Source organism: Cajanus cajan, chromosome 11 (assembly GCF_000230855.2).
Source record: "Cajanus cajan strain Asha chromosome 11, NIPB_CcT2T_4, whole genome shotgun sequence".
Classification (NCBI taxonomy): Eukaryota; Viridiplantae; Streptophyta; class Magnoliopsida; order Fabales; family Fabaceae; genus Cajanus; species Cajanus cajan.
Genome location: NC_138527.1, coordinates 39775124 through 39800737, shown reverse-complemented (window position 1 = coordinate 39800737; position 25614 = coordinate 39775124). Strand labels below are relative to the sequence as shown.

Genomic DNA, 25614 nt, shown 5'->3' with positions numbered 1-25614 from the left:
TAGAATATTCATTGTTAATTTAATGACATTTTTTGCATTATAAATTTAATTGACTTCTACTATAATTAAAAATAGAGTAATCATGTAAGTCAAGGAACTTGGATCTTATTAGTGATACAAGAAACATATTTACACTCAAAATGCTTTCATCTCACTTAATAAGTGAATCTATACAGGGGATTGTAATTTGTAGTGATGTGTAGAGTATTCACTCTAGATAACATGTTTGACTCACTAAAAAAACCACCTTCTCAACATAAGCATGACGCTCACACTAGGTCGATGGACATTAAGTTTATGTTTAATTGGTCATAATTATAATGAGAGATCGGTGAAGTCAACTTTAGTGATTAATCATTTATTTATATACGACTTTGATATGAGCATTTTAGTTATTGTGCTAATTGTTATTGTTGGTGTTTAATTAAGCATAATGTCATATTTAGAATAATCAATTCATTTAAAGACATATGAGGTGTGAGAAATCATGAGATTTTGTTAACAATATTACTTTGAGATTGTTATTATTGACTAAAACAACAATAATACACTTAAATTATTGTATGAGTTAATTGATGATCACATCTCATGAGACATAAATATTAATATACAAAACAAGATATACAAATATACATATTTAAAGTATACATTTTATATGAGATGGTGTATGAATGATAAGATATTTTTAGAAGATTAATGAAATGAATGGTGTATGAAGAAAAAATACAAGTAAATAAAGTGTTCACTAACATATTACTGTTATACAAGTTGGGTTGCCCATTATATTTGACAATTTGACATTTTGACTTAAAAGATATATTTTTCAACAACTATTTTTTTACATGTTATATATAAACAACAATATTTTAAAATAAGATTATAAATGTGATTAACCATCAAGTTGTTATATATAAATATTGCGATTATCTTAAAACACGTTTGAAGAAAACTTTTAAAAATTGTCATATTAAATGACTAATATTAAAACTCAATGATATATTATGCACATAAATGATGTATTATACACATATTTCATTGAGAAAATAAAATACGCATTAATATTTTATGCTGTCATTTAGTTATAAACAATCATATAACATATTTTTGTTGATTTTTATAATAAATAATTAAAAATATATAAAATATTTTTATATTGCTACATTATCATTAAGCTTAATTTACTTCATTTACATTAAAATTTATTTATATATATTAATATATAAAGGAGATAACTTTTTTTGGTAACTACCTTGATTTATACTTTTTTTGTCCATTATATCCTTTTATTTTAAAAAAATTTAAAAATATTTTTGTAATCAAATTTAAGAATTTAAAACTAATGAACCTATACTTCTATATTAATATATAAAAGGAATATCATTTTTAATAAATACTTTTGGTTTCAATTTTTACATGAATCATCTTATCTTTTGTTTATTTTTTAATAATTTTTTTTATGAGTAATTTTTCATTTTTTTTTATATTTACTTTTTTTCTTTTAATACAATGCAGGTATAGAGTGTCTTTTTCTTGCTAATATTAATAATATATATACATTTTATCATTTGTTACATGATCATTGAATTCCACATCATTCACATTAAGAATCACTTATATTATTTATAAAAAAAAATGATAACCCTTCCACAATTTCTTTATTTTGCATGCGTTTAATTATTAGAATCATAATCTATTGTTGAATTTTCGAACTCATATTAATCTTCTTAGGCTCAAATTTTCGTACGAATACCATGTAAAAGCTATTATCGTGTAATTAAAAAAAATGTTTCGAAGTTATTTCAAGCTAAAATATCGAGTGGAACGTCAGACAGAAATCAGAACACTCTTCCTTGTCTGGTATCCATAATTAGGTCTGTCAATTTTATACTACACTCTTTATCAAATTTTAAATTTCGTGCCATTTTCCGAAATTAACTCTCAGAAGAAGAAAATTACGTACATTTGAGCCTATTATGTGTATCACATAATATGTTTGAGGTCATAACTACTCGTTTAAGGTGCGATAGTCTCACCAAACTGCTACATATTTTTCTTTATCGTCATTTTTATACTCTCCTTTGACTGCAGTTCTGGTAAGCATCATAGATCAATACAAAAGGAAACAAATTAGGATTGGTGGGGCCGGTTAAGCTATGTTGGGTTGAAAAATAACTAAAGTCCAACCATCAACCACGAAGTTACCTAATCCAATTATATTTTGCTGATACACATTAAATGATCGAATAAATAACAGCAAATTCCTCAAATTAAACATTTTAAATTAGCCGAAGAAAAAGCAGTTGTCATATTTCTAAACAGCAACCCAACCAACTAAATACAACATGGAAATAAACAACGGCTCCAAACATGTAACATCTCATCAGTCATCAATCATCATGCATAAAGCAAAATTATGAAAAAGTAATTCACATTCATATATTATACACGGCGATCCATTAATTTTATAAGATTGAAATTATATTTTTATGTTAGCAATAATTATTTAATTAAAATAAAATATTGAATTTGGATATTATTAAAAGGAAGAAGAAAAAAAGGTGTGATTAGATAATGGGAGTTGAAGAAGTGTTGTTGTAGAAAGTAGAAAGGGTTGACGCGTGGTGGCGGGAAGGAAAGCATGGTAAAAGGAATGATTAGGAAAAACTAGAGTTAGCGTTAATGGTGGAAATGGAAAGCAGTAGCATAGTATATGGACTCGAGTGAGAGTTGATAATTGAGGATTCAGATTTCACACACGTAGCATTCAGACACTGCAATTGATTGCATAAAGCAGGGTCCCACTCCCACCATGCCAGCTGCATTCTTTTTTGTACGGTTTCTCATTCTCTATTTTCTTCTCTTCTTCACACGAGTGGAGGAACAAGGCCTACTTCTCTTGCAAATTGCAATGCCCGATCACTCCACCACCACCACCACCGCAATGAACGACCAGCTCTCCAACCCTACCTCCATCTTCGGCCTCCGCCTGTGGGTGGTTCTCGGCGTCTGCGTCGGCGCCGCCATCGTCCTCCTCCTCTTCCTCATCTCAATCTGGCTCGCCTTCAAGCGCTCCAAAACCAACCCCGTTTCCATCCCCGACGTCTCCAAGGAGATCCAAGAAATCAGGCTCGACACCACCCACGCGCCCAATCCCACCCTCCAACCCGACCCTTTTCCCGACCCTGACCCTCTTCCCGCCGCCGAACGTCACTCCGAGGAGGAAACCAACCCCTACCACCGGATTCAGTTCGAGATTGGGAAGAACCACCGAATCTCCTACCCCGAACGTGCCTTGCTTCGCTCCTCTTCCAACGACGAGGCTCATGCTCAGGCTCAGGTTCAGCCTCCCACCGTCATTCCTGAAGTTTCTCACTTGGGTTGGGGCCACTGGTACACTCTAAGGGAACTCGAGGATTCCACTAACGGCTTTGCCCCTGATAATGTTATTGGCGAAGGTGGATATGGAATTGTTTATCATGGTATCTTGAACGATAACACTCATGTTGCTATTAAGAATTTGCTCAATAATAGGTCAATTCCTTTCTTTTCTTCTTTCTAATCATGTTTTGCATTCAATAGTTAGTTCATAATGATGAGATTGGTGTTTCATTAATTAATAACGGTAGGGGGCAAGCTGAGAAGGAGTTTAAGGTTGAAGTGGAAGCTATAGGACGAGTTCGCCACAAGAATCTAGTGAGGTTGCTTGGTTATTGCGCTGAAGGAGCTCATAGGTACTCTATTCTCTTTATTTTTTTAATCACCACTGCCATGTGCGAGCAAGTCCCAATACTGTGAGCAAGATTAGTAAACTGGAGGATACCGGAGAAAAGATTTTTTTTTTGCAGTGCTATAGCTATGAGCTGGTGATACGAGGTTTTTGTTTCTTTCGCAGGATGCTTGTTTATGAGTTCGTTGACAATGGTAACTTGGAGCAGTGGCTGCATGGGGATGTTGGGCCTTGCAGTCCACTAACTTGGGAAATTCGGATGAACATTATTCTGGGAACGGCTAAAGGGTAAACGCCAAACAACCAATTTATTTGGTTTTCTCCTGCTATGATGCGCTTTCTCTTTTCATGTTGGCGGGTTTGTTTTTCAACAGATTAACTTATCTTCACGAGGGGTTGGAACCAAAAGTTGTTCACCGTGATATTAAATCAAGCAACATTTTGCTTAGTAAGCAGTGGAATGCAAAGGTGTCGGACTTTGGCCTCGCGAAACTCCTTGGCTCTGACAACAGCTATATTACAACCCGTGTCATGGGTACATTTGGGTTTGTATAGTCTCTCCTTGCCCTTCCTATATTGTGCATGTTCACGTTGAGTTGCTAGCAATTCCCTTACTTGTTCTTGTTTTGGCAGATATGTTGCTCCTGAATATGCAAGTACTGGCATGTTGAATGAACGGAGTGATGTTTATAGCTTTGGAATTCTTATTATGGAACTAATTACAGGAAGGAATCCAGTTGATTATAGTAGGCCTGCAGAAGAGGTATGATCTATGAATTTAGTGTTATGAAAATCCCTGTCGTTGCATTTTTTTTACTTGTTGCTGAAAACTCGAGATTTTCAGGTAAATTTAGTTGACTGGCTCAAGAAGATGGTTAGTAACAGAAATCCAGAGGGAGTGTTGGATCCCAAGCTCCCTGAGAAACCAACTTCGAGGGCACTAAAACGAGCCCTTCTTGTAGCCTTACGCTGCACAGATCCTAATGCACAAAAGCGGCCTAAAATGGGGCATGTGATACACATGCTTGAAGCTGAAGATTCCCCTTACAAAGAGGTAATAATCATTTCTGGTCAAGTTAATTCAACCTCAGTATAGTGCTAGTTAATGCATGAAGAAGTATAGCATGTGTTAACACTTTCATTAACTGGGAGGATAAATTAAGACGCAAAAGTTAAAAGGGAACATATTTAAATATCAATAAAGACTAAATAACAAACAATCCCTTGTTCTTCAAATTAAATCACCATATTATGAAGTTTCCATTTGTGGCCTATAGTATATACATGACCTCGTTATGGATGCGTATTTAAACCTGGATATCATGTGACTACATATTTCGATAACTAAAGGGATATTTACATTCATTTATGCTATAGTAATCTCTGCAGAATGTGCGGTTCTTACAAGTCTTGTGTTAGTTCAAGCTTCATGAAATATTATTCATCTAACCATGGATTTTTTTTCACCATGGAACTGTTTGTTTTTTACCTGTTGATCAAGTGCTATGTTGTTACAGGATCGCAGAGCTAGAAGGGATGCAGGACATTCACCTAATGATAGAGTAGTAGGGGATGGGTTGAAAGAGGAAGCGAGTGTATCAGTTGATAGTGGTAAGCTTGAAAACGGGACGAGTGCTAATGAGACAAGAGCGAACCCTCAAATAGACCAGCAATAAATTTGCATAGCTGTCTCTTGAGTGACCCAGAAACTTGTGGCTCCCTTTACAACCTGTCATTGCCGAAGGCCAAACAATTTGCATCCATCGGGCCATAACGTACTTTTCTCTATAGGCTGTTTGCGCCTTCTATACCTCAGCGTATACTCGCATAACTCCCACATCGAGATTTCTCCGCATTCTGTGCCCTTTTTTAAAGGATGATTCTAGCTAGAGGTTTCGCTCATGTAAATTTTAGCCATATTGTTCGATTCACCCAATAAAAGATTATTATGCATTGATCGATATCTTGTTTTGATCTGCTTGAACGTTGTTAGATCAAAACATACTTCGTTGTCAACGTTGTAAAATGACATGCACCTAGAAGGTGGACTTCACATGTACATCATATTAAATGCTAATGCCACACACTAGGTTATATATTTTTTGGTTTGTGTGGCCATTATACTGCATACTGGTTAGACACAGTACAAGTAGCTGGCATTAGATTAGATGACAGGATATTTCCACTTCATCACACTGGTCCTTCAGTCCAATTTCTTGTCAAGTGGGGAACCCATGTGTTTTGGAGAGGCTCGGATAGTTCCATTAATGGAATCGTCTTTTTAGAAGGCTGGACACTATTATTGGACTTTGTCTTGTGTACAAGAGAAGCCCCACAACTGTGCATTATGGATCTCGCAAATCTTCATCTGATCTCAACTTTTATGATCATAAAAGAATTCAGGCATCACTTGCTCCTCAAATTTGGAAGTTGTTCATTTGGCGATTCAATAGCAATAATGGAACTACATTCTTCAATAAATAGCGTACACAGATAACGACTGCCAGCAGAAAGGAGCTCTTTCACGAGACAAGAATTTGATAAGTTCTCGAGGATGTCAGTCATTAAACAAACCAAGTTACAATACAGCCATATAGCGCCGTGGGATGAACAATGACTCGGATTCCACACAATACTCGGAATCAAATTGGCCTATAAAATCTATGATTACAACACATATTTTCAATGATTAAAAGCTCCCCTAAACTAATGGCATTCTATAACCATGCCAATAGAGATGTTGTAGCCAAAATTACCACAACCGATTGCATCAACTCGGCTGTTCTACCAATATAAGCATTGTTTGCGTGATTATTATTTTGGGACTGCTGGCCTTCGGAGGGGGTTTCTGTAGCAGGTGGAGGTGGAGAAATAGGAGGTACATCACAAGTGCCAAACGTAGCGTTTGCCTGCATGTCATTAAATATTATGGTTTAAGGTTTCCAATGTATATACATTACCACAGTTTAATCATTCTACATTTCGTAACATAAGATCAGTTCGTTACTTTTCAGTACTAACTACGCATAAGGTGGAAGAAACCAAACCTTGCAATAAGCAATGTTGTCACACCCGCAAGTGAGATGACCGTTTGCTTCATCAACGGCTTCTGATGCTCCTCCGCCATCATTTCTCTTTAAAAGATCATTAGTGTAATTAATGAATGGCATAATGAGTGATATGATAAAAATTTTAGACAAGTAACTACCTGGTAATAATCAACAGCAATGTAATTTGGCCAACGTTTGCCGGCTGCTTCATGACATGTCTTCATCATGCTAAGTAGTGGAGCCGAATTGTCAGCGCAGGCCTGAGAACGATTTGGAGCAGAATGAAAATAGTTTACCACCACAAGCGATCTAGACTTTGTGTTCATTGCAGGTGATTCCGCACGGCTTGGACATACACCTGCTTTCATGCCTTCATCTCCATCTGAAATTCCCACATATAATCATGATTAGTTATTAGCATTTCTCTTCTGCACCGGTGCTAGATTGACATTTAGCCTAGGAGGGTCCACAACCCTTCAGCCTCGAGCACAATAGTCCGATGATGAGGCTTGAAGGAAAATGGCACATAAAAATTAAGGATATACAAGATACGACAAATAACCACATTAGTTGATCAGAACTAATGTCAATCGGTCATGAGTCTAAGGGGAAAACATGTTTCCGGTTAATAAACTCACATTGGTTTTCTACCGTGTATTTCCACTGATAAGCAATGCCCTCAGAAGCTTCCTTTGATGACTTGGAGGTAAAAACGACTAAACGCTGATTCTTCTGCACCATGTCATCTACGGTTGGCCAATCACCACCATTACTGGGCATGCGAGACAGTGGAAACATGTACTTGCTGAGGCCTGAAGCTTTGAAAACCTTGGTTAAGCCCTGTGGAGCTGTGACGTAGTCCTCAATGAAGATGGTGATGATTTCAGATGGATTTGCATCTAGAAATGACCGCATGTCTTTAAGCACGTTTATGGCAGGTTGCTGCATGCATGTTGACACAGACACTTGAATGTTATATCAAATTTGGACCAAACTTGTCTCATTACGAAATTGAAGAAAGCAAGGTCACGCACTTACGAATGCAGTGAAGTTGTAACATTTGCCTTGAGCGGAGTGACACAACCAGATGTCGTTTTGAAAATCATACATATCTAACATAAATCCTCTAACGCCGTTCTGTCAAAATATCCAATACAAAATCAAGAAATATAACGCATAAATTACGAAGTAATCATAATCATACATTAAAGCATCAAATATGTAAATATTTTATCACAATTCTATAATCTATAATATAAGTACTTTATTTTTTAAAACTTAACGTAAGGGAGCAAAACTAGAGTTGGAATTTTACGAATGATCCAGGGAGCAAAATTTGAATACACAATTTGTTTATAATTCATCGAGACGTTTTTATCCTTCAAATTTAATGGGTGAATTATTCAAATGGGATATATCTTGTTTTAAATGTGATTACTTCATTCATCACACCAGAGACTAAACTTATATGTAATTGTTTAATTAAAAAATTGCCAAATAAATACAATTATTTTGCTTTATTTGCTATATTCACAATGAATATCTCCCCCCACTCCAAAAAAAAAAAAATTCTCTTTCATTTTTTTTTAAAAGTCAAAAGACAGCTTCTGCATGCTTGAATTATTATGTACCAGTTAGCACATGATTCACACTGACCAGTGACCATCTATGTTTGTTTTCCAAACGAAAAAGGCCACGGCTTTTAAAAGTTATAAAATTAATTCTCTACGTTTCTAAAATTAATGTACGATTTAATAATAAAAAATGTTGAAGATTAACATAAGTACACGTTTCACTCGCATTTAAAAATTTAATTAACTTTATTAAAACCAATACTATGATAATAATATTTTAAAGGCTAAATTATACACCTGACCTGAGTTTATATCATATCTAATCTGCAAATTTGTTTATCTAAATTTTAATTATAATTTTAATCATTAATTTTAAAAAAAATCAATTTTTTCTTAATAAATATTTATTTGTTGATCATTAAAATATGATCAAATATTAAGTAAATATTTAGACTAAATTTTATTTTTAATTCTAATTTTTATGTCATAAATGATTAAAAGTGATAGAATAAAATAAAAATAAGAAAAAAAATAACTTAAATATTTATTAAATATATCAATATTAATTATTATATCAATTATTTAATATTAAATCATAATTATATCAATAACTTTAATAATTAATAAATAATATTTATCGAGAGACTAAAATTATAAATTTTTAAGATTACAGAATTAAATTAAGAAATTTAAAATTAATAGATTAAAATTGTGAATTAGATTATATAATTAGAATTAAATTAAAATTACAATTTAGGCCGTGAATTTTTTACTGGAATAATATTTTTTTTTTTAAAAAATTACAAGAATGATTACTGTGCAGGATTATTTACCAAGATAGAACCATTTACTGTTCAAGCTCAGAATTCGGTTCCCCGGGAACCGAATTCTGAGTTGGTTTTAAATTTTTTTTTTTTTTCGTGTATGGGCAAATGTGGGCTGATCTGGGAAGCGGAACGGCCCGTTCCAAAAGCAGAACGGGCCGTTCTGCTTAAAGAAACAGAGTGCAAATTCTTTAAGAAGAACGGGCCCGTTCTGCAACAGAGTGCAAATTCAGAATTTGCACTCTGTTTTTTTTAAGCAGAACAAGCAGAACGGGCCGTTCCGCTTCCCAGATCAGCCCACATTTGTTCCCATACTCGAAAAAAAAAAAAAATTTAAAACCAACTCAGAATTCGGTTCCCCGGGAACCGAATTCTGAGTTGAAAAAACAAAAAAAATTACATTTTGATGGGAACCGAATTCTGAGCTTGAACAGTAAATGGTTCTATCTTGGTAAATAATCCTGCACAGTGATCATTCTTGTAATTTTTTTTAAAAAAAATATTATTTCAGAAAAAAATTCTTTAGGCCGTTCTAAAAGCAAATAAGAACTAAGCATCCGTTTGTTTATGCAGGAAAACAGAGTTGCAACTTTCACGCATCTCAACGTCGTTTGAGGCATATCAATTCCCAAAGTAAGCTCTACGTATTCAAGATAAAATAGAATTCCAAAATAAAATATTTGATGTTTAAATTATACAAAACTTTATCAAACAAGCCCTAGCGTTTAGATTCTCTACTGAATTTTAAATTTTCAACCTCAACTAGTATACCTTCAATATTAAACAAAGAAATGTTTATTCACATGGAAAGCAAATGCCAACAAATAAATCAAAGGATGGACCCCGTCCAATGCATGTCTATAGAATTCAATAATGTTTGCAAATTGCAGTATCCCTTTTTTGGGTAACCCCACTTTGCTTAAGAATCAAAACTAGTTTTACACGAATCAAAAGACATTTTGGTTACTCACCAACATAAATAAAAAAGACATGTTGGTTGCAACAGTCCCTTTTAAAATCAATTATGGTTGTTAACACAAAAAACAAGAAAAGAAAATAGAGAGAGAGAGAGTTACAACTTTTTATTTTTTAATAAAAAAGACCTTTTAAAATATTTTATTACGAAAAAACTGTTATAATTACTATTTTTTCATAAAATATTGTTATTGCAATTATTTTGGAAATGATTTTAATAATAAATAAAAAACAACTAATTTGTGAATCAATATTCTGGTAACACACTTTGGCATTTGGAAGCATAATCTTAGTTGTGTTATGCGATATTCGTAATTTAGAAATAAATTAATAGGAGTTAATTTGGGGGAATCTCAGTTGAAACTTTCCTTGTTCTTTTCAGCATACAGCAAATCTGCATTATAAAAAATGTAAAGGAAAGTAAGAGAATGTTACCTTGAGTTGATCAGCGACAGTGTCTTCCTGGTTCATGGGTGCTATGATGATAGAGCCAGTGGCGGATCTCGCCCCGGCCAAAGCATACGAGTTATGAGTGGTGAGCCACGAATAACGGTTAAACGGTAGCCCTTTCACCTGAACACAATTCAACTCCGTCAAAGAAATTATAATAAAATAAAATAAAAATAAATAAAAATTGAGGAAAATGAAGTAACCTTAGAAGTGGGGTTCAGAGGTTGTATCCGCGAACATCTGGGTCGGGTATTCCCATTGGAGGGACATGTTTGGCAGCTGAGACCAGCGTCGCATTTGTTGTCTGACCCGCAACTTTCTCCGATCTGCTACCTCGGACTCGGTCAGAACCAAAAATAATAAAAATAAATAAATAAAAGAAAATATTGGAAACTCAGAAACTGAGCATTTCTTAAACAATGACCTTTAAACCGGAGGAACAGGTGAAGAGGCAGATAGCGATTAGTAGAAGCTGCGTTTGTAAATTACGGATGCCTAACCTCTGCAGATTTCAAAATTAAAAGACGCGACATTATGAAAATTAAATGTAACGCTAATCAACTAGGCTTGCAACTTTCTAACCTTCATTTGGTTGAGATTCGAGAGAGATAATTTGTGTGTTTCTTTGTGAGTTGAGTTTGAGCGTGACTGTGCAAATGAGATGAGGAAAGTTCTTACATCACAGGTATAAAAGGACGATGGATTTGGTGAGGGTGAGGGTGAGGGAGGGAAGGTGAGGATTGAGAAAGCTACATCCACATTACAACTTATTAGATTAGGTATATCTGTCTTTTACTCTTCTTTTTTCCTTTTTTTTTTTATTGTAAATTTTTATTTTCTTCTTTTCTATGCCCATGTTACTTATATCCATATCAGCTAATTATTTCTCTTGTACACTCTTTTAAACTTGGAGATGGTTAAGAGTAGAACAACATTTTTCTAAAATTAGATTAACAACACTTTTCATAAACAATTTTATTTCTTAAATTCCGAGGTGCTGTAAATAATAATTAAGATTGGTCCTGAGTCCTGACCGTGTAGTGGTTAAGAATGATTATTTAGCGACGGGGTCAATAATTGAATTAGCAAACTTTTTGAAGATTAAACTTTTGTTGAATGTATCCCATGTGCACAAATGGAGACAGACTAATAGTATTATAGAGTCTAAATAATTTTATTTCTAGATTTTTAATTTATAATACCAAGTCTTGAGTTTTAAAAGATCTACTCAATTCCCTCTATTACCTTTGATTATCAAATACGGTGTATGACACAGTGATTTACTAGTATTAGTTATTACATTTTTAATAATAATAAAATCTCATTTAAATTAAGATTATTATTTTTTTAAAAACAAATACATTATATTTAGGTATTAAATTAATTTCAATTTATTTCTCCTTTATAATCTTAAAATAATGATTTAATCATTATTTATAAAATAATGATTAAATTTAAAAATTCTGTGCACATTAACTCAACCCTTCACAAATAAAAAAATAAATTTATAATTTATAAATTCTTATTTTTTCTCTTTTTTTATCTTCGTCGATTTACTATTTACTTTTTACTTTTTAAATTTATAAATTATTTTGTCTATTCTATCACTCTCATTCTCACCGTAAAAAATATTTCACGACATTTATAATTATTAACTAATTTTACCAAACATTTTTTAATTTAATCAATTAACTTATAAATTTTAAACTTTTTAAATTGTAACTTATAATTTTTAAACATTCATTAACAGATTCATTAAAAAAAAATGCATTATCGTTTCAAAAAGAAAATTGCATTAACCGTTGCGTGGAACACGGGTGACGGTTCTCAAGAGTTCAAGACTAACTGTACGACATGGATTTCTCCCCATCATTTTTATTTTTTTATTTTTATAATAAACATTTCGCGTGGAACACCATTCTGCAGAGTGAAAAGAACACGATGTGTTGATATCTGAAGCCAAGGGCAATACACAGATAGATATATTATTACTATTAAATTGGAAGGGATGTCTCTGTTTAGGCCACTTCATATGCTTAATGGAAACGAAAGGATATATTTTCAAACTTTTCTCTAACCATTTTTCAACATTCAAAGTTCTGAATAGGCATTCAATTTCATCATCAAGGAGGTAATACAGAATATTGTTAACACGTATAAGATTAAGAGAAGCCAGAATAGTTCAAACTTCAAAGCATTCTTATCTTACACTGAACTCACTTTCACATTGATTAAAAAAGAAGGGAGAGAATATGCCTTAGCTTTAGCCTTTAACTTCAATTTATCGCATACTTTCTAGCCTTTGACACGTGTTTCATCAAATGAAAGCAAAAGTTTTTGATAAATTTAATTAGATCACCAGAATTTATATATAAAAATAAAAACCACGAGTCCAATTATATGAAGAAGGGTTCAAAATTTATATAAAAAATATTTCATGTTAACATCAGAAGCTGTTAGGAAGTTCTAATCTACAAGTAAACATCAATACAAATTAAGATACATTTTTTAGGGGGAAAATTGCAAATCATCTTATTCCAGCGAATTTTGGATTGAAAATGTCTACATAGCATATTCATCCCCACCTTGTTTAATTTCCTGTGATTATAAAAAGTCATTAAAAAATAAAATAGTATGTCAAAAAAATATTAAAAATATATATATTTCATTACAATAAAATAGACTTTGAATTACATTTAATATTATTTTTAGTGGTAATAAAAATGACTGTAAAATATTTTATCAGTATTTTTACATTAATCATTATATGTAATGTTGGTAAAATATATACCGACAATTATTCCACATACTGCTAAAAATCTTTATAATGGTCGAGAAAAATGTATAAGTTTTTGTGATATTTTTTTTTATTGAAATTCAATATTTTTTTTGCTATTACCATTAAAAGTTTAAGAAATGATTCATAATTTATATACTCTTTAATTATCTTATTTTTAGTCGATGTGAAACTTTAATTTTTCTTTAAGAAATAATTCCTAGCTTATATACTTTTTTACTTATATACTCTTTATAATTGATGTGAGACTTAGATTTTTTTTTCCAATACACCCCTCAAGTTTTGTTCAATTAGAATAGTGAATTATGGGTCTGACTCAATCTTACAAAATCAACTTGTAAGGTAAAAGTTATCATATGCTTTTATACTCTTTAATTATCTTATATCTAGTCGATGTGAAATTTAAGTTTTTCCTAATAATAATTATTGTTAATAGTAAATTTTGGTGTAATGTAAATATATTTTTAGTAGCTATTATATATGAGGAGAGAACCATTTATTCTCGAAGTAAATCTACCTAAACTTAAAGTTTAATAACTCATGTTCTACATCAAATTTCAACGATCTAACCATTGAATTTAAAATTCTTAATGCATAGATCAAATTTGTAAATTTTTAAAATTTTTAAAATTATTTGATACTTCGTTTCATTAATTCAAATCAATGTATAAAATAATTTTATGATTATCTGTTAATTTAAATTAATGAAATGAAGTATTAAATGATTTTCAAATTTTCTAAAAATTTGTAAACTTGTTCTATGTATTAAGAACTTTAAATCCAACGATTGAATCGTTGAAATTTGATGTAGAACATAAGTTATTGATCGGAATAAATCTAGATAGACTTACTCTTGAAATAAACGAATCCCTTCTTATTATATATTAGTCATTAATATTTTTATTAGATAATAAAATTGAAACTATTAACTTATTATTATTAAATAATTATTGTTAATAATAAATCCTGTTATAATATTCGTATCTATGGAGATTTTGGCCAATTGGAACCTTTGTGTGGGCATGACATTTTGTTTGTAGTGATATTGAGGAAATTGTCATAGTCACCCCTTGAAAATTTATAGTCTTGTCCTATGTGATAATCTTGTAGAAAGTTGAGAAGCGAAAAATGACTAGAATGATTCACCTTGAAAATAAATTGACAAAAAGTATGAACCTTTCAACATGAAAGATTATTAACAAGGAAGAAATTGACAAAAATGTTAAAGAATGCAACAGGAAAAATAAATTGATAGAGTAAGTTAACAAAAATATCTGAACCGTGCGATAATGCAAATTAATTGGCTGAGAAGATAGGAGTAAAAGCGTACAAAACATAAATCATCATAAAAAGTTATTTACAAGTAATTTGACGGGATATTTAAAATGTTCGAAAGTAAGTTAACAGAGAATAAAAAATTGACGAGAAATTAAATTGCATCAAAGATAAAGTGTAAGAAGTGAATGAACTTGAAAAGATAAAGAGAATGAACTTTTGTTGAAATCGAAAAGATGAAGTGAATGAACTTGCATCAACAGGATTTTTTTGTTGTTGTATCTTTATAAAATTAAATATCTTAAAATTATTTTTTTAGCAACTAATTATTAAACAAAAATTCATTATAATTATAATTAATCTCTTGAGAATAATCAATTATACATGTAATCCATTATTAAATAATTTAATTTTTTACATTGATTCCCAACACACATAAGATTAATGTGCTTGAAACCATACTTGGTGATGCTCAAGTTCTAGTAAAAATTATACATTCTCCTAAAATTACTAGAATAAAGGAGGATTTAGCATTTTCTATTCATAAAAATTACAATAATTACAATAAAATTTAAACTTAAGATCTTAGACATATTACCCTAACTATACTACTAAGATGAAGAAGTAGTTTGTGTTAATTAACACTTACCTAATTTTGTTAATGAAATTATCAATCTCAACAAAATTTTGTAAAAAAAAAAAGATAGATCCAACATCAGTATTGATATGAAGAATGACGATAAGAAAAAATATGTCCATTTTCTTATTCTACTTTTTGTCCATTTGTAGAAACATGGACATATAGTTTCTAGATGTCATCAAAGAAAAAAAAAGAAAAAAAAGGTATTTCATAACAACTAAAACTAATATATATGAAAGAAAATACGGGTACTTAAATATCAATTTGTTCTCATTGAATATCTATTTAGTGGATAAAAATAAAATATTCAATTAGTATACTGGAAGATACGTGAGGGAAAAAGAAAACATATATGTTCTGACTTTCAACCCTCCAGAAGAGACAATTGTCCATAAAGACAACCGACACTGTAAAATTTGTGGTATATATAAGATCGATAATTAAGTCTCATTTACTTACTATATATAAAAGATACTTTATATATTAAACATAATTTATTATGCATAAGCCAATTTTATGAGGCGATTTTCAGCATATATATTTATTTAGTTAATTACCGTTTGAACACTTTAAAACACAAGTTTGAACTTTCTAATGCATAAAATACAAAAGGAAAAAACACTTATTTTGATTTTAACATACGTTAAAGACCCCATTTTTGCCAAAGAAGACAATCCCACTCCTTATGCAAAAGACTTTTGATGACAACAATTTCATTGGCATGTCTATGATAGCATTGGATCTTACCTTTGAACCAACTGAACTATTCTCCCATGATCTCAGAACAAACAGCAAGGGCATAATCTCTACATGCATGGGAGAATAGTTGAGTTGCCAATGTTTCCGTAAAAACCCTGTAAGAACTCATCCAAACAGCAAGGCCATAATACTTTTTGTTTATAAATACATACAAAATTTTATTTTGTTTTTTAATATGTTATATAGTTATATTCTTTTTTTTGTTTATTTAATTGGTACTGACAAATGCGAACTGTTTGTAAAATTTTCATGTAATAATTATAATATTAGTTTCCTTTATGAAAAGGATACATCTTTTAAAATAAAAATAATAAGAAAGTATAAAATATTAAAAAAAGTTTATAATTATAAACTTACACCAACTGTTTGGATCAGAATTCAGAAGTGCTTTTCAATCAAATTAAGCCAGTATTAATTTAACCACTCACACCCACAAAAAGTGCAAAATTGACCCCATGATACGATTGTCCTTTTTGTTTTTCTGTCAACTATAATAAATTTTAGGCCAACCACTCAATTTAAATGTTTAGAGCATTGACGTCAATGATCATACGTTTGAGCTTACTACAAAAAATATTTTTAAGAATTATATAAAAAGCTATTATTTTCAATCTAAAGTTACGTGTTAAATGCTTATTATAGTAAATTATATACATAATTAAATATTATATTTAAATATATATAATGTATTTAAAATCTGTATAAATAAATATTTTTAAATATATATATATATATATTATATTTTAGATTGTAACATTATTATTTCATAATCTTATTTTTTGACTTGACAAGTTGTTATTGAGAGCTATGAGATTTAGAGGCCCCGATAACATGTTGATCTCTAGAGATTAGACTAGAGATAGGTGGAATCAACTCAAATAAATATAAAAAGGAAATTTTTCAAAAAGGAAGCTCATAATACATATATTTTTTTATAACCTTAGAGAGAAGTCATAGAACTCAAATCCTCTCCATCTTCTCATTCCTTCAGAGAAACCTTCCTTTACTTACTTCTTGTAGCTAAAATCTAGAGGAGGGCTGGAATCTAAGCTTGTGGAAGTGGAGGATTCACATTGGAACCGTGCGAAGTTGCTCATTCTTCTTCTCCTTCTTTTCTTTGTGGATTTTCTCCGAGAGGTAAAGGAGACTAATTTCAAATTTTTGGGTGTGCATCATGTGGCTATGATGATTGGAATGAGTTGGTTGAGGGTGTTGAGTGAATTAAAAGATGGAGTTTAGAGGGTTTCATAGTTTTCAAGAAAAGTATAATAAATTAAGTTGATTCTTGTTTGGATGCTTGTTGCAAGTTGTTTTTTATGATAAAATTTAGTTGTATATGATGTATAAATGTTAAATGTTGCAATGCATGTTCATGGACAGCTAATTTTCAAGTGTTTTGGGTTGAAATCAATTTATGTATAGGTTTAGAAACTAATATTGTGTCGAATGCCCCTTTAAGGCACTGGGCGAAGTTTCAAAGAGAGGTCTTTGTCTCACTCACGTTGGGCTATGATTGGTGGTGTCGAGTGTGAGGAGAGAGACTTTTCTCGAGTTAGAATTATGTCGGGCGTGGGTTAAGCAACGTCGAATGTGAGATGAGAAGTTGGTCTTTGTCTGGGTTCATGTTGATCGCTGGTGGAGTGGCACCGAGTGTGAGTCAGGTAGAAAGTTTTGTGCTTGATTAGAGTCGGGTGTGGATGTTTCCACATTAGGCGCGAGACTGAGGGACACTCTTTACCTCAACCACGTTGGGCGCAAATGGTGAGACGTCGGGTGTGGTGTGAGATAAGGAACCCCCTACTTTAGTGATGTCGGGTGCCTAGTGAGTGGCACAGAGCACAAGTTGTATAATATAAAGTAGTTATTTAATGTTGTTTTATAATTGATTGGTGATGAATGAGTTATATGATGTAATGTTGATTGTTCAAGTTGTTTGGCAACTGATTTATGATGATGTAGTAAGTTGAACATGTTGTGAAGTGGTGAGTTGTTGTTTTATGTTGTCTTTAGTTGATATCTGATGTTATACAGTCAAAGTTGTAAAAGTTGAAAAGATGTTCGATGTTTATGTTGTTAAGTTAATATGTTGTAAAGTTGAAAGTTGAACATTGTATATGTTATATGTTGTTAAAACTAATAAGTTGAATGTTGAAAGTCAATAAAGTTGTTAAGCTGACGAGCTATTAATATGTGGGTTAGATACATGTCTTAGCTATGATACATAAAACTATAAGAGAGTTCAAAATGTTTTTGAACATAACATCCCATTGTGTGAATATATGTTGCAGTGCTTTAAAAGTCATGTTGAAACCCTTCAATAGGAAAGTTGGCTACTCCTATATGGTCGAGTTTTGTATATATATCGACCGACATTTAGGTTTGTTTGACTTTTAGTACTATATTTTGTATATGACTTTCATGTACAATATATTAGTTACTAACTGTATTATAAACTCTTATTTTGATAAATGTTGCTTAGTCTCCCGCTACACAATAATTATTTAATAGTATGTGTAGTAACCTGTCGAGTCGTGATATAAATTTATAATAAATAATTTATCAACTTGTGAGTTTAATATATTTATGTATAATAAAAAAATTATAAATGATACAAATTAATATTACAATGTTGTTGATTTTCATTTTAAGATTATTATTCTATGCATATTAAATTTTGTTTTTTCTTCTAATACTTGTTCATTGATACACTTTACTTTATTTGTACTATTATACGTCATATATTACAATATTTATACTACAGGGGACAACCTATTATTTTAGTTAATAATGATTAAAAAAATATTAACTTGTTATATAAAGAAAAATATTTTGCCTTTTTATTTTTATATTTTAAAAATGAGTGATTTATGGAAGAACTTACTCCAACCCACTAAAGACCGGACTAGGCTAAAGTATTTCAACCCATCATAAAATTATCCTAATTCAATTTAGTTCGAAAATGCATTGACATGGAATAATCCAGTTGGATTGAGTTAATCCAAATTGATGACTTTAAGAGATTAAAGGATAATCTTTTAACTTTAAGAAACTAAAATAAAATAAACAATGAGGCGAAGAAAAAAAATTAAATAAAAAGAAAATAATAATAGTGGAGCCAAATAAGTTAAGCACCCACCGAAAAGACTCCTAATTTATATTTGAAATGTGCATAGGGTTATCCTACTCGCAGCAAGAAAATACAATTACATATCTGGTGAATTTTAATTATTTATAAAAACTTTTTTTTTTTTTTCAATTTGGGAAACAAGGATAAAAGAGTAACGATAACATGTGATTTTGTTTCACAAGTGGCATTGATTAGTTTTATATTTGGAAGGGGCAAAACAAGAAGAGGGAAAAAAGGCAATTTCTGAATTTCGTAAAGGATGGGAAGGGCGAATGCCTGATCCAACTGCGCTTGAATTTTTTAAACAAAGCCCAATAACAAACCTGTTCATCTAGGCCCGGCAAGGGGATAAGCTACAAAACTTAAATTTTAGATCTTAAAAAAATACTTATTATTAACTTTTTAGGTTAAATATATTGTTTTTTATTTGATAAAGAGATATATCTCCTACCATAATATTAGACTTTATTGAAATAAAATAATACATTTATTCGTCACTCTATATCTAAGTTAAAAATCATACATCGATCAATAATTAAAAATTATAAATAACAAATTACTTATGCTAATAATTTTTAATGATTAGATATGTTTTTAGTATTTGAATTGATCTTATTTATATTTTAGTTTTTATGTTTTTTTTATATTTTTATTGTTACCTAATTTTAGTCCTAAAAAAATACGTTCTTATTGTTTTGATCTTTCCGTTAACTCTGCACCGTTAACTTTAACATAAATGAAAAACTTTATCCATCACCACTTCCATTTGTGTTCTTTTTAAATGATTATAATCATACGTTGTATCACATGTTAGTTATTTTTACCATGAAATGTATTTTAACCGTCATTATTTTTTCAAACGAGAATTTGCATCGATTTTTTTTTCCTGTTTTTTGCAATTTAAATTAGTTATAAATATCATGTCAGTGAATTTATTTGAATTATAAAAATAGTTAATCATTGGTTACAATAAAATTATAATTTTTATACTACTCAATTAAATTTATAATTTTCACTTTATTGTTATACTTAAATAGTTAGTTATATAATAAATTAAGATATTAATTACTATTTTTTGAAATACTTCATGTTCATGCACAAACAATCTCAATTAACAAAAAATAATAATTCAAAAAAGACATGTAAGTCATAAATAAACTAATCATCAAGCATAAAGTTGACTTTAAAAAAGTGCAAGTTAGGAACAAAATTAACTATTACAATTTACATATGAAGTTGACTTAAAAAAGACATATACATCAAAAATAAAACAATTATTATGTATTAACTTAACTTTAAAAAGACGTGTAAGTCTAAAATAAATTGACCATCACACATAAAGTCAACTCAAAAAAATGTGAGTGAATAATAAAATCAATCATCACACATAAAATCAACAAAAAAAAATGTGTAAATTATAAATAAATCGATCATCACACGTAAAGTCAATTCATAAAAAGTGTTTAAATAAAAAATAAACAAATCATTATGCATAAAGTTGACTCAAAATCCTAGGCAAAATCAGGTTTGTACTTCATATATATTTCAAAACTTGTAAACTTTCTACTATTTACTCATCCTTCAACATGCGTTCACCTTAGAAAAATGTCAACTTTTAACACTTAATCGTTTTGATAAAATAAAAAGTTTTTTTGTATACAATTTTTGGAATTGTTCACTTACTTGTAATTTGAAAATAAAATTTATTTTTTTGGTTGATTTTTGAATTTACATAAATTCTATGTTGTGAATTTGGGTTTCTAGGAAAGGTGAACCCAAAAATCCAAAGTTATTGATCTTTCATTATTAAAGGCATGTATGTTGCATTTGAATTAATTTTCATGTATATGTCGTTTAGAATCATATTGATGGGATGCATGTGAGTTTAATGGTTTTGATTTGATTTTGGAGCTTACATATGAGTTTGGGGTGGTTTGAAAATCTTTGGAGACGTTGTTGAGGGTTTTTATGCTCATAATTCCATGTTTAGGGATCGCCATGGGCATGACTCGATGGTCATGTGATTGGTATTGTCTAAGGTTGAAAAATATAGTAAATGTGATAATAGAGTCGATCATGGGCGTGACTCACCATTCACGATTGTGATCCTTGTAACCTTAAGTTGAAAAACATAAGTAATAATAGAGCAAGATCTCTCACAAACATGATGAAATTGTCACAGTGGTGATTACCTCAATCAAATTAATTGTTGACGTTTTCATGAAAGTTGTAGTATTGAAATGTTATCTTTTTAATGACTTTAAAATCACCTAAAAACAAGGTTTAATACTCAAATTATGACTTTTTTTAGTTGTTGTAATCTTTATGAAAGTTATAGCTCTGTAAAGTTATTTTTAGTTGTTTATGTTTATATACATTATAGTATGTATATAATGTATTTTGAGTATAAATCCTTTAATATGAGATAGTTTCATTATTATAGATATATTTTGTAAATGTTATAATCATGACAAATTATAACATTTTTACATTAGACTTGTTAAAATATTAATTAGAATAAGAAGTATTACTTTGTAAAAGTACCCGACTAGTGAACGGAAGTTATTTTTTCAAGGGAAAACCAATTAAAGAAAATATGGGAGAAGATAAAAAAAAAACTATTGACCCAATGACACCCATTGAAAGAAAAAGCTATACGTATAATAAGAAGAGAGACATAGAAAAGAATGAGTGTTGATAAGATATATAAAATAGAGGGCATTCGAATATAAATACCCAAAATAAAACTGAAAACCTTATAAACTGATCAAAATTTTAATATGAACAAAACGAATCTCTGTACACTTGGCCAAGGGTGGCGGCAAGTAGTCCTCCTGTCATCCTATTCCTAATAATTCACATCTAATTAAAGACAAGAATCAACAAACGTCATGGAATGTCATCCGTACGATCTCATCAACTTCACCTTACGTCAATCCAGTCATCCGATCCCGACCAACCCATCGGAACCAATTCATCAGTGCCCAACCGCCGGAGACGACTCGCCGGCGAACACGACAAACTGAATTCCCCCTGACACCACTCGCCGGAGTCCGGGGAGGAAGGAAGCGAAGACGTCACGGTGGAAGCCCAGTCAGGGAAATCAAAGTGGGTCCTCGGCGACGGCGACGGCAACGACCCATTGACTTTCTTAAAAGAAACACAGTGATCGTTAATAAAAGGATGTTCCAAAAGCATCTCAGCACTCCACCTCGTATTAGGATCCTTAACGAAACACTTCCTTAAAAAATCCTTCCCCTCTTCCGACAACTCTTCTGGAATCTTCGGCAACTCCTCTCCAACCCCAATCCGTATCAACAAAGCCCAAATATTCACCCCGCTTCGAACTTCCCAAGCGGGCTTTCCCGTCACCATCTCCACCACGGCGCAGCCCAAGGCCCAAATATCCGCCGCCGACTCGTACTCGTTCTCGTTCACCGCTTCCGGCGACATGAACAGCGGCGTCCCACGACACTCCCACTTCCCCTCTTTTCTCCCCTTCTCCTTCGCCAGCCCAAAGTCCGCGACTTTAACCTCGTCATCGTCGAACACGAGAATGTTCTGCAGCTTCACGTCGCAGTGAACAAAACCTTCGGCGTGAATGTGCCTGAGAGCTTCCACGACAGACCTGGTGCAGCGCCGAACGTAACTCTCCGGGAGGGTCCCGCCGTGTTTTTTGAGCTGATCGGCGAGGGAACCGCCGGCGGCGTGTTCGAGAAAGACGTTGTAAAACTCCTGGCCGTTTTCGATGGTAGAATCGTGGCCGTAGCATTTGATGATGTAAGGGGAGTGGCGAATGCGATCGAGAATCTCCTTCTCGTTCTTGAGGGAAGCGGCGGTGTGAAGGTCGGAGGATTTGACGGCGGTGGGAGAAGGAAAAAAGTGAGCGGAAGTGTGTGTGGGTACGAGCTTGTTGACGGTGGCGAAGCTTCCAGTTCCGAGCGAGTCACCGCGAATCCAATTCATGGTTGTGTTGAAGAAGGATGAGACGAGAAGAGTGGTGTCTCTTATAAAGAATGAAAAGTGCGGTGTGGATAATTCAAGCACTGGAATTGGCGCTTACCGATTTTGGAAGCACGTGATAATTAAGGATATTTTCCGCGAAGGCGCGTTACCCTGGATACGCTTACACCTGTCCTCAACGTGTTTCTTTTCTTGTTTCACTTGCGAAGCTTCTCAATTCTCATACTCATACTTGCCTTTTTATTATGGAAATAGATGTATATCTATATTATATTATCACTAACTAACTTATCAATTGACTGCGCTGCCTTTTATCACCCCTAGATATTATCTTCTTTCAATATCTGTTCTTAATTCAAACGCCTCTCCTTCAACGTTTGAACTCATCTTGTTTTTGAAGACTAATAAATGGAAAGATGAATTATCACTGTTAAAAATAAAATATATACGAGTATATTATATTCATATCTTTAATTTAAAACAAAATCTTTAAATTTTTTTATAAACTCTTGAAATTAAGATTTTATTAATTTTGAATAACTCTACGTAAATAATTTGACTGCCTTTTGCAAATATTGGATAAGATATACTTATATACAGTTATTTATATGATTGTATATTGTATTTTTTTTATATCCATTATATTTTATATCATATTGCAACGAAATTGTACATTTACAGCAACTTATATGTAATTGTGTATTGTATATTGATCGAGGATTCTTACACTTTTTTTTTTATAAAGATTGGAAAGATTACATAGATGATTGCAATGAGGATTGAACCTAGGTCCTCATGTTTCTTACTACTCCAACCTTTCTCCACTCAACCACTAAGCTAGCCCTAGTGATTGATCCCTACATATTTAATCCTTCCTTTCAAGATCATATATTTCTTATAGTATATTTTTTAAAATGAAGAGAATACTTGATCTCGTTCTTTTGTAAATAAAATTCAAGATTAAATTAAAGACGGATAATTTATCTCAATCTCTTATTTTATTGGATTCAGTCTTTCCATCTTTCTTTTTAAAATTAAATCTCTATTTTTCTAGAGAATATTATAATTAAAATTTATAATAAATGATCAATACTCTATATAAATTACTTATCATGAATATATATCTCTCCATAAATATAAAAACAACAAGAATTTTCTTGAATGAAGTATTTTTAGAGATCACTCTTCAATGATAATATTTTAAGATATTATTTTTTAATGAGAGTGTTTTTTTTTAAAAAAAAATTAACTTCTTATCTATTTTAATATATCATTTTTGTTATTTTAAATTTAATTTTAATAATTTTAAAAATGATCAATAATTAAAAGTAATCTTATATTAAAATATAAACCATTTAACACAATTTTAAAATATATTTTATATGATAAAAAATATCTATTTTTTATATCCATTATATCATATGGCAACAGAATAACCAACTGTATTGTACATTTACAACAACTTATGTGTAATTGTATATTGAATATTGATTGATTGATTCAGGATCCCTAGACATTTAATCCTCCCTTTCAAGATCATATATTTCTTATTAATATTTTTTTAAATGAAGAGAATACTTTCGCGTTCTTTTGTAAATAAAATTCAAGATTAAATTAAAGACGGATAATTTATCTCAATCTTTTATTTTATTGGATTCAGCCTTTTCATATTTCTTTTTAAAATTAAATTTCAAATTTTTAGAGAATATTATAATTAAAATTCATAATAAATATAAAATTATCAAGACTTTGTTACTTATCATGAATATCTATCTCTCCAAATATATAAAAACAACAAAAATTTTCTTGAATAAAGTATTTGTAGAGATCACTCTTCAATGATAGTATTTTAAGATATCATTTTTTAATGAGAGTGTTTTTAAATTTTTTAATCTTTTATCTATTTTAATATATCATTTTTGTTATTTTAAATTATATTTTGATAATTTTAAAAATTATCAATAGTTAAAATTAATCTTGAATTAAAATATAAGCCATTTAACATAATTTTAAAATATAATTTATATCATTATATGATAAAAATATGTTTATTATAAATTTAAATTTTAATATAATTTATGTATTTAAAATATTTATTTACTATTAAATAAAAAATATATATTTTATATATTGTACAAGTTAAAATATTAGATAATTATATATTAAAAAACATTTATTTAATAAGAATTTTATTAATTATACTCTCTATTTTGTTTGGCATGAAAGTATTTTTAATGATTATGTACCAATGATCTAAACCTCTCAACCTAATAGTTGATATGACTTTTAGTAATTTATTGGAAGAAATTGCCAAATTTATCATATATATAATAATTTGTAATTAAATGATGTATAAAAATAATTTTACACTATTAGTACATAATCTATTTATCTTTAAAAAAAAAGTTGTGTGGACCAAAATATTTATATTTAATATTTTTTAACCAAGGTCT

General features: G+C 30.8%; 3 protein-coding genes across 3 annotated transcripts; 1 reads left to right on the top strand and 2 right to left on the bottom strand.

Annotated features, from left to right (window-relative positions):
• The first annotated feature begins 2636 nt into the window (after window positions 1-2636).
• Window positions 2637-5855, top strand: LOC109800060 (Protein kinase superfamily protein). Its single transcript, XM_020360741.3, has 7 exons — window positions 2637-3531; window positions 3627-3731; window positions 3893-4015; window positions 4102-4272; window positions 4361-4490; window positions 4572-4781; window positions 5245-5855. Exons 1-7 carry the CDS (start codon window positions 2810-2812, stop codon window positions 5401-5403), a joined length of 1620 nt encoding a protein of 539 aa, XP_020216330.1. The 5' UTR covers window positions 2637-2809; the 3' UTR covers window positions 5404-5855.
• Window positions 5856-6172: 317 nt separating this feature from the next.
• On the bottom strand, window positions 6173-11363 carry LOC109800061 (PI-PLC X domain-containing protein At5g67130). The gene is made up of 9 exons (XM_020360742.2): window positions 11183-11363; window positions 11025-11102; window positions 10804-10926; window positions 10586-10723; window positions 7816-7914; window positions 7416-7719; window positions 6936-7159; window positions 6775-6861; window positions 6173-6636 (listed from the first exon to the last, which is right to left on the bottom strand). The coding sequence occupies exons 1-9, from the start codon at window positions 11186-11188 to the stop codon at window positions 6445-6447; spliced, it is 1251 nt and encodes a 416-aa protein (XP_020216331.1). The 5' UTR covers window positions 11189-11363; the 3' UTR covers window positions 6173-6444.
• Window positions 11364-21837: 10474 nt separating this feature from the next.
• Window positions 21838-23210, bottom strand: LOC109800842 (mitogen-activated protein kinase kinase kinase 20). Its single transcript, XM_020361744.3, has one exon. The coding sequence runs from the start codon at window positions 23162-23164 to the stop codon at window positions 22121-22123; it is 1044 nt and encodes a 347-aa protein (XP_020217333.1). The 5' UTR covers window positions 23165-23210; the 3' UTR covers window positions 21838-22120.
• Between the last annotated feature and the right edge of the window lie 2404 nt (window positions 23211-25614).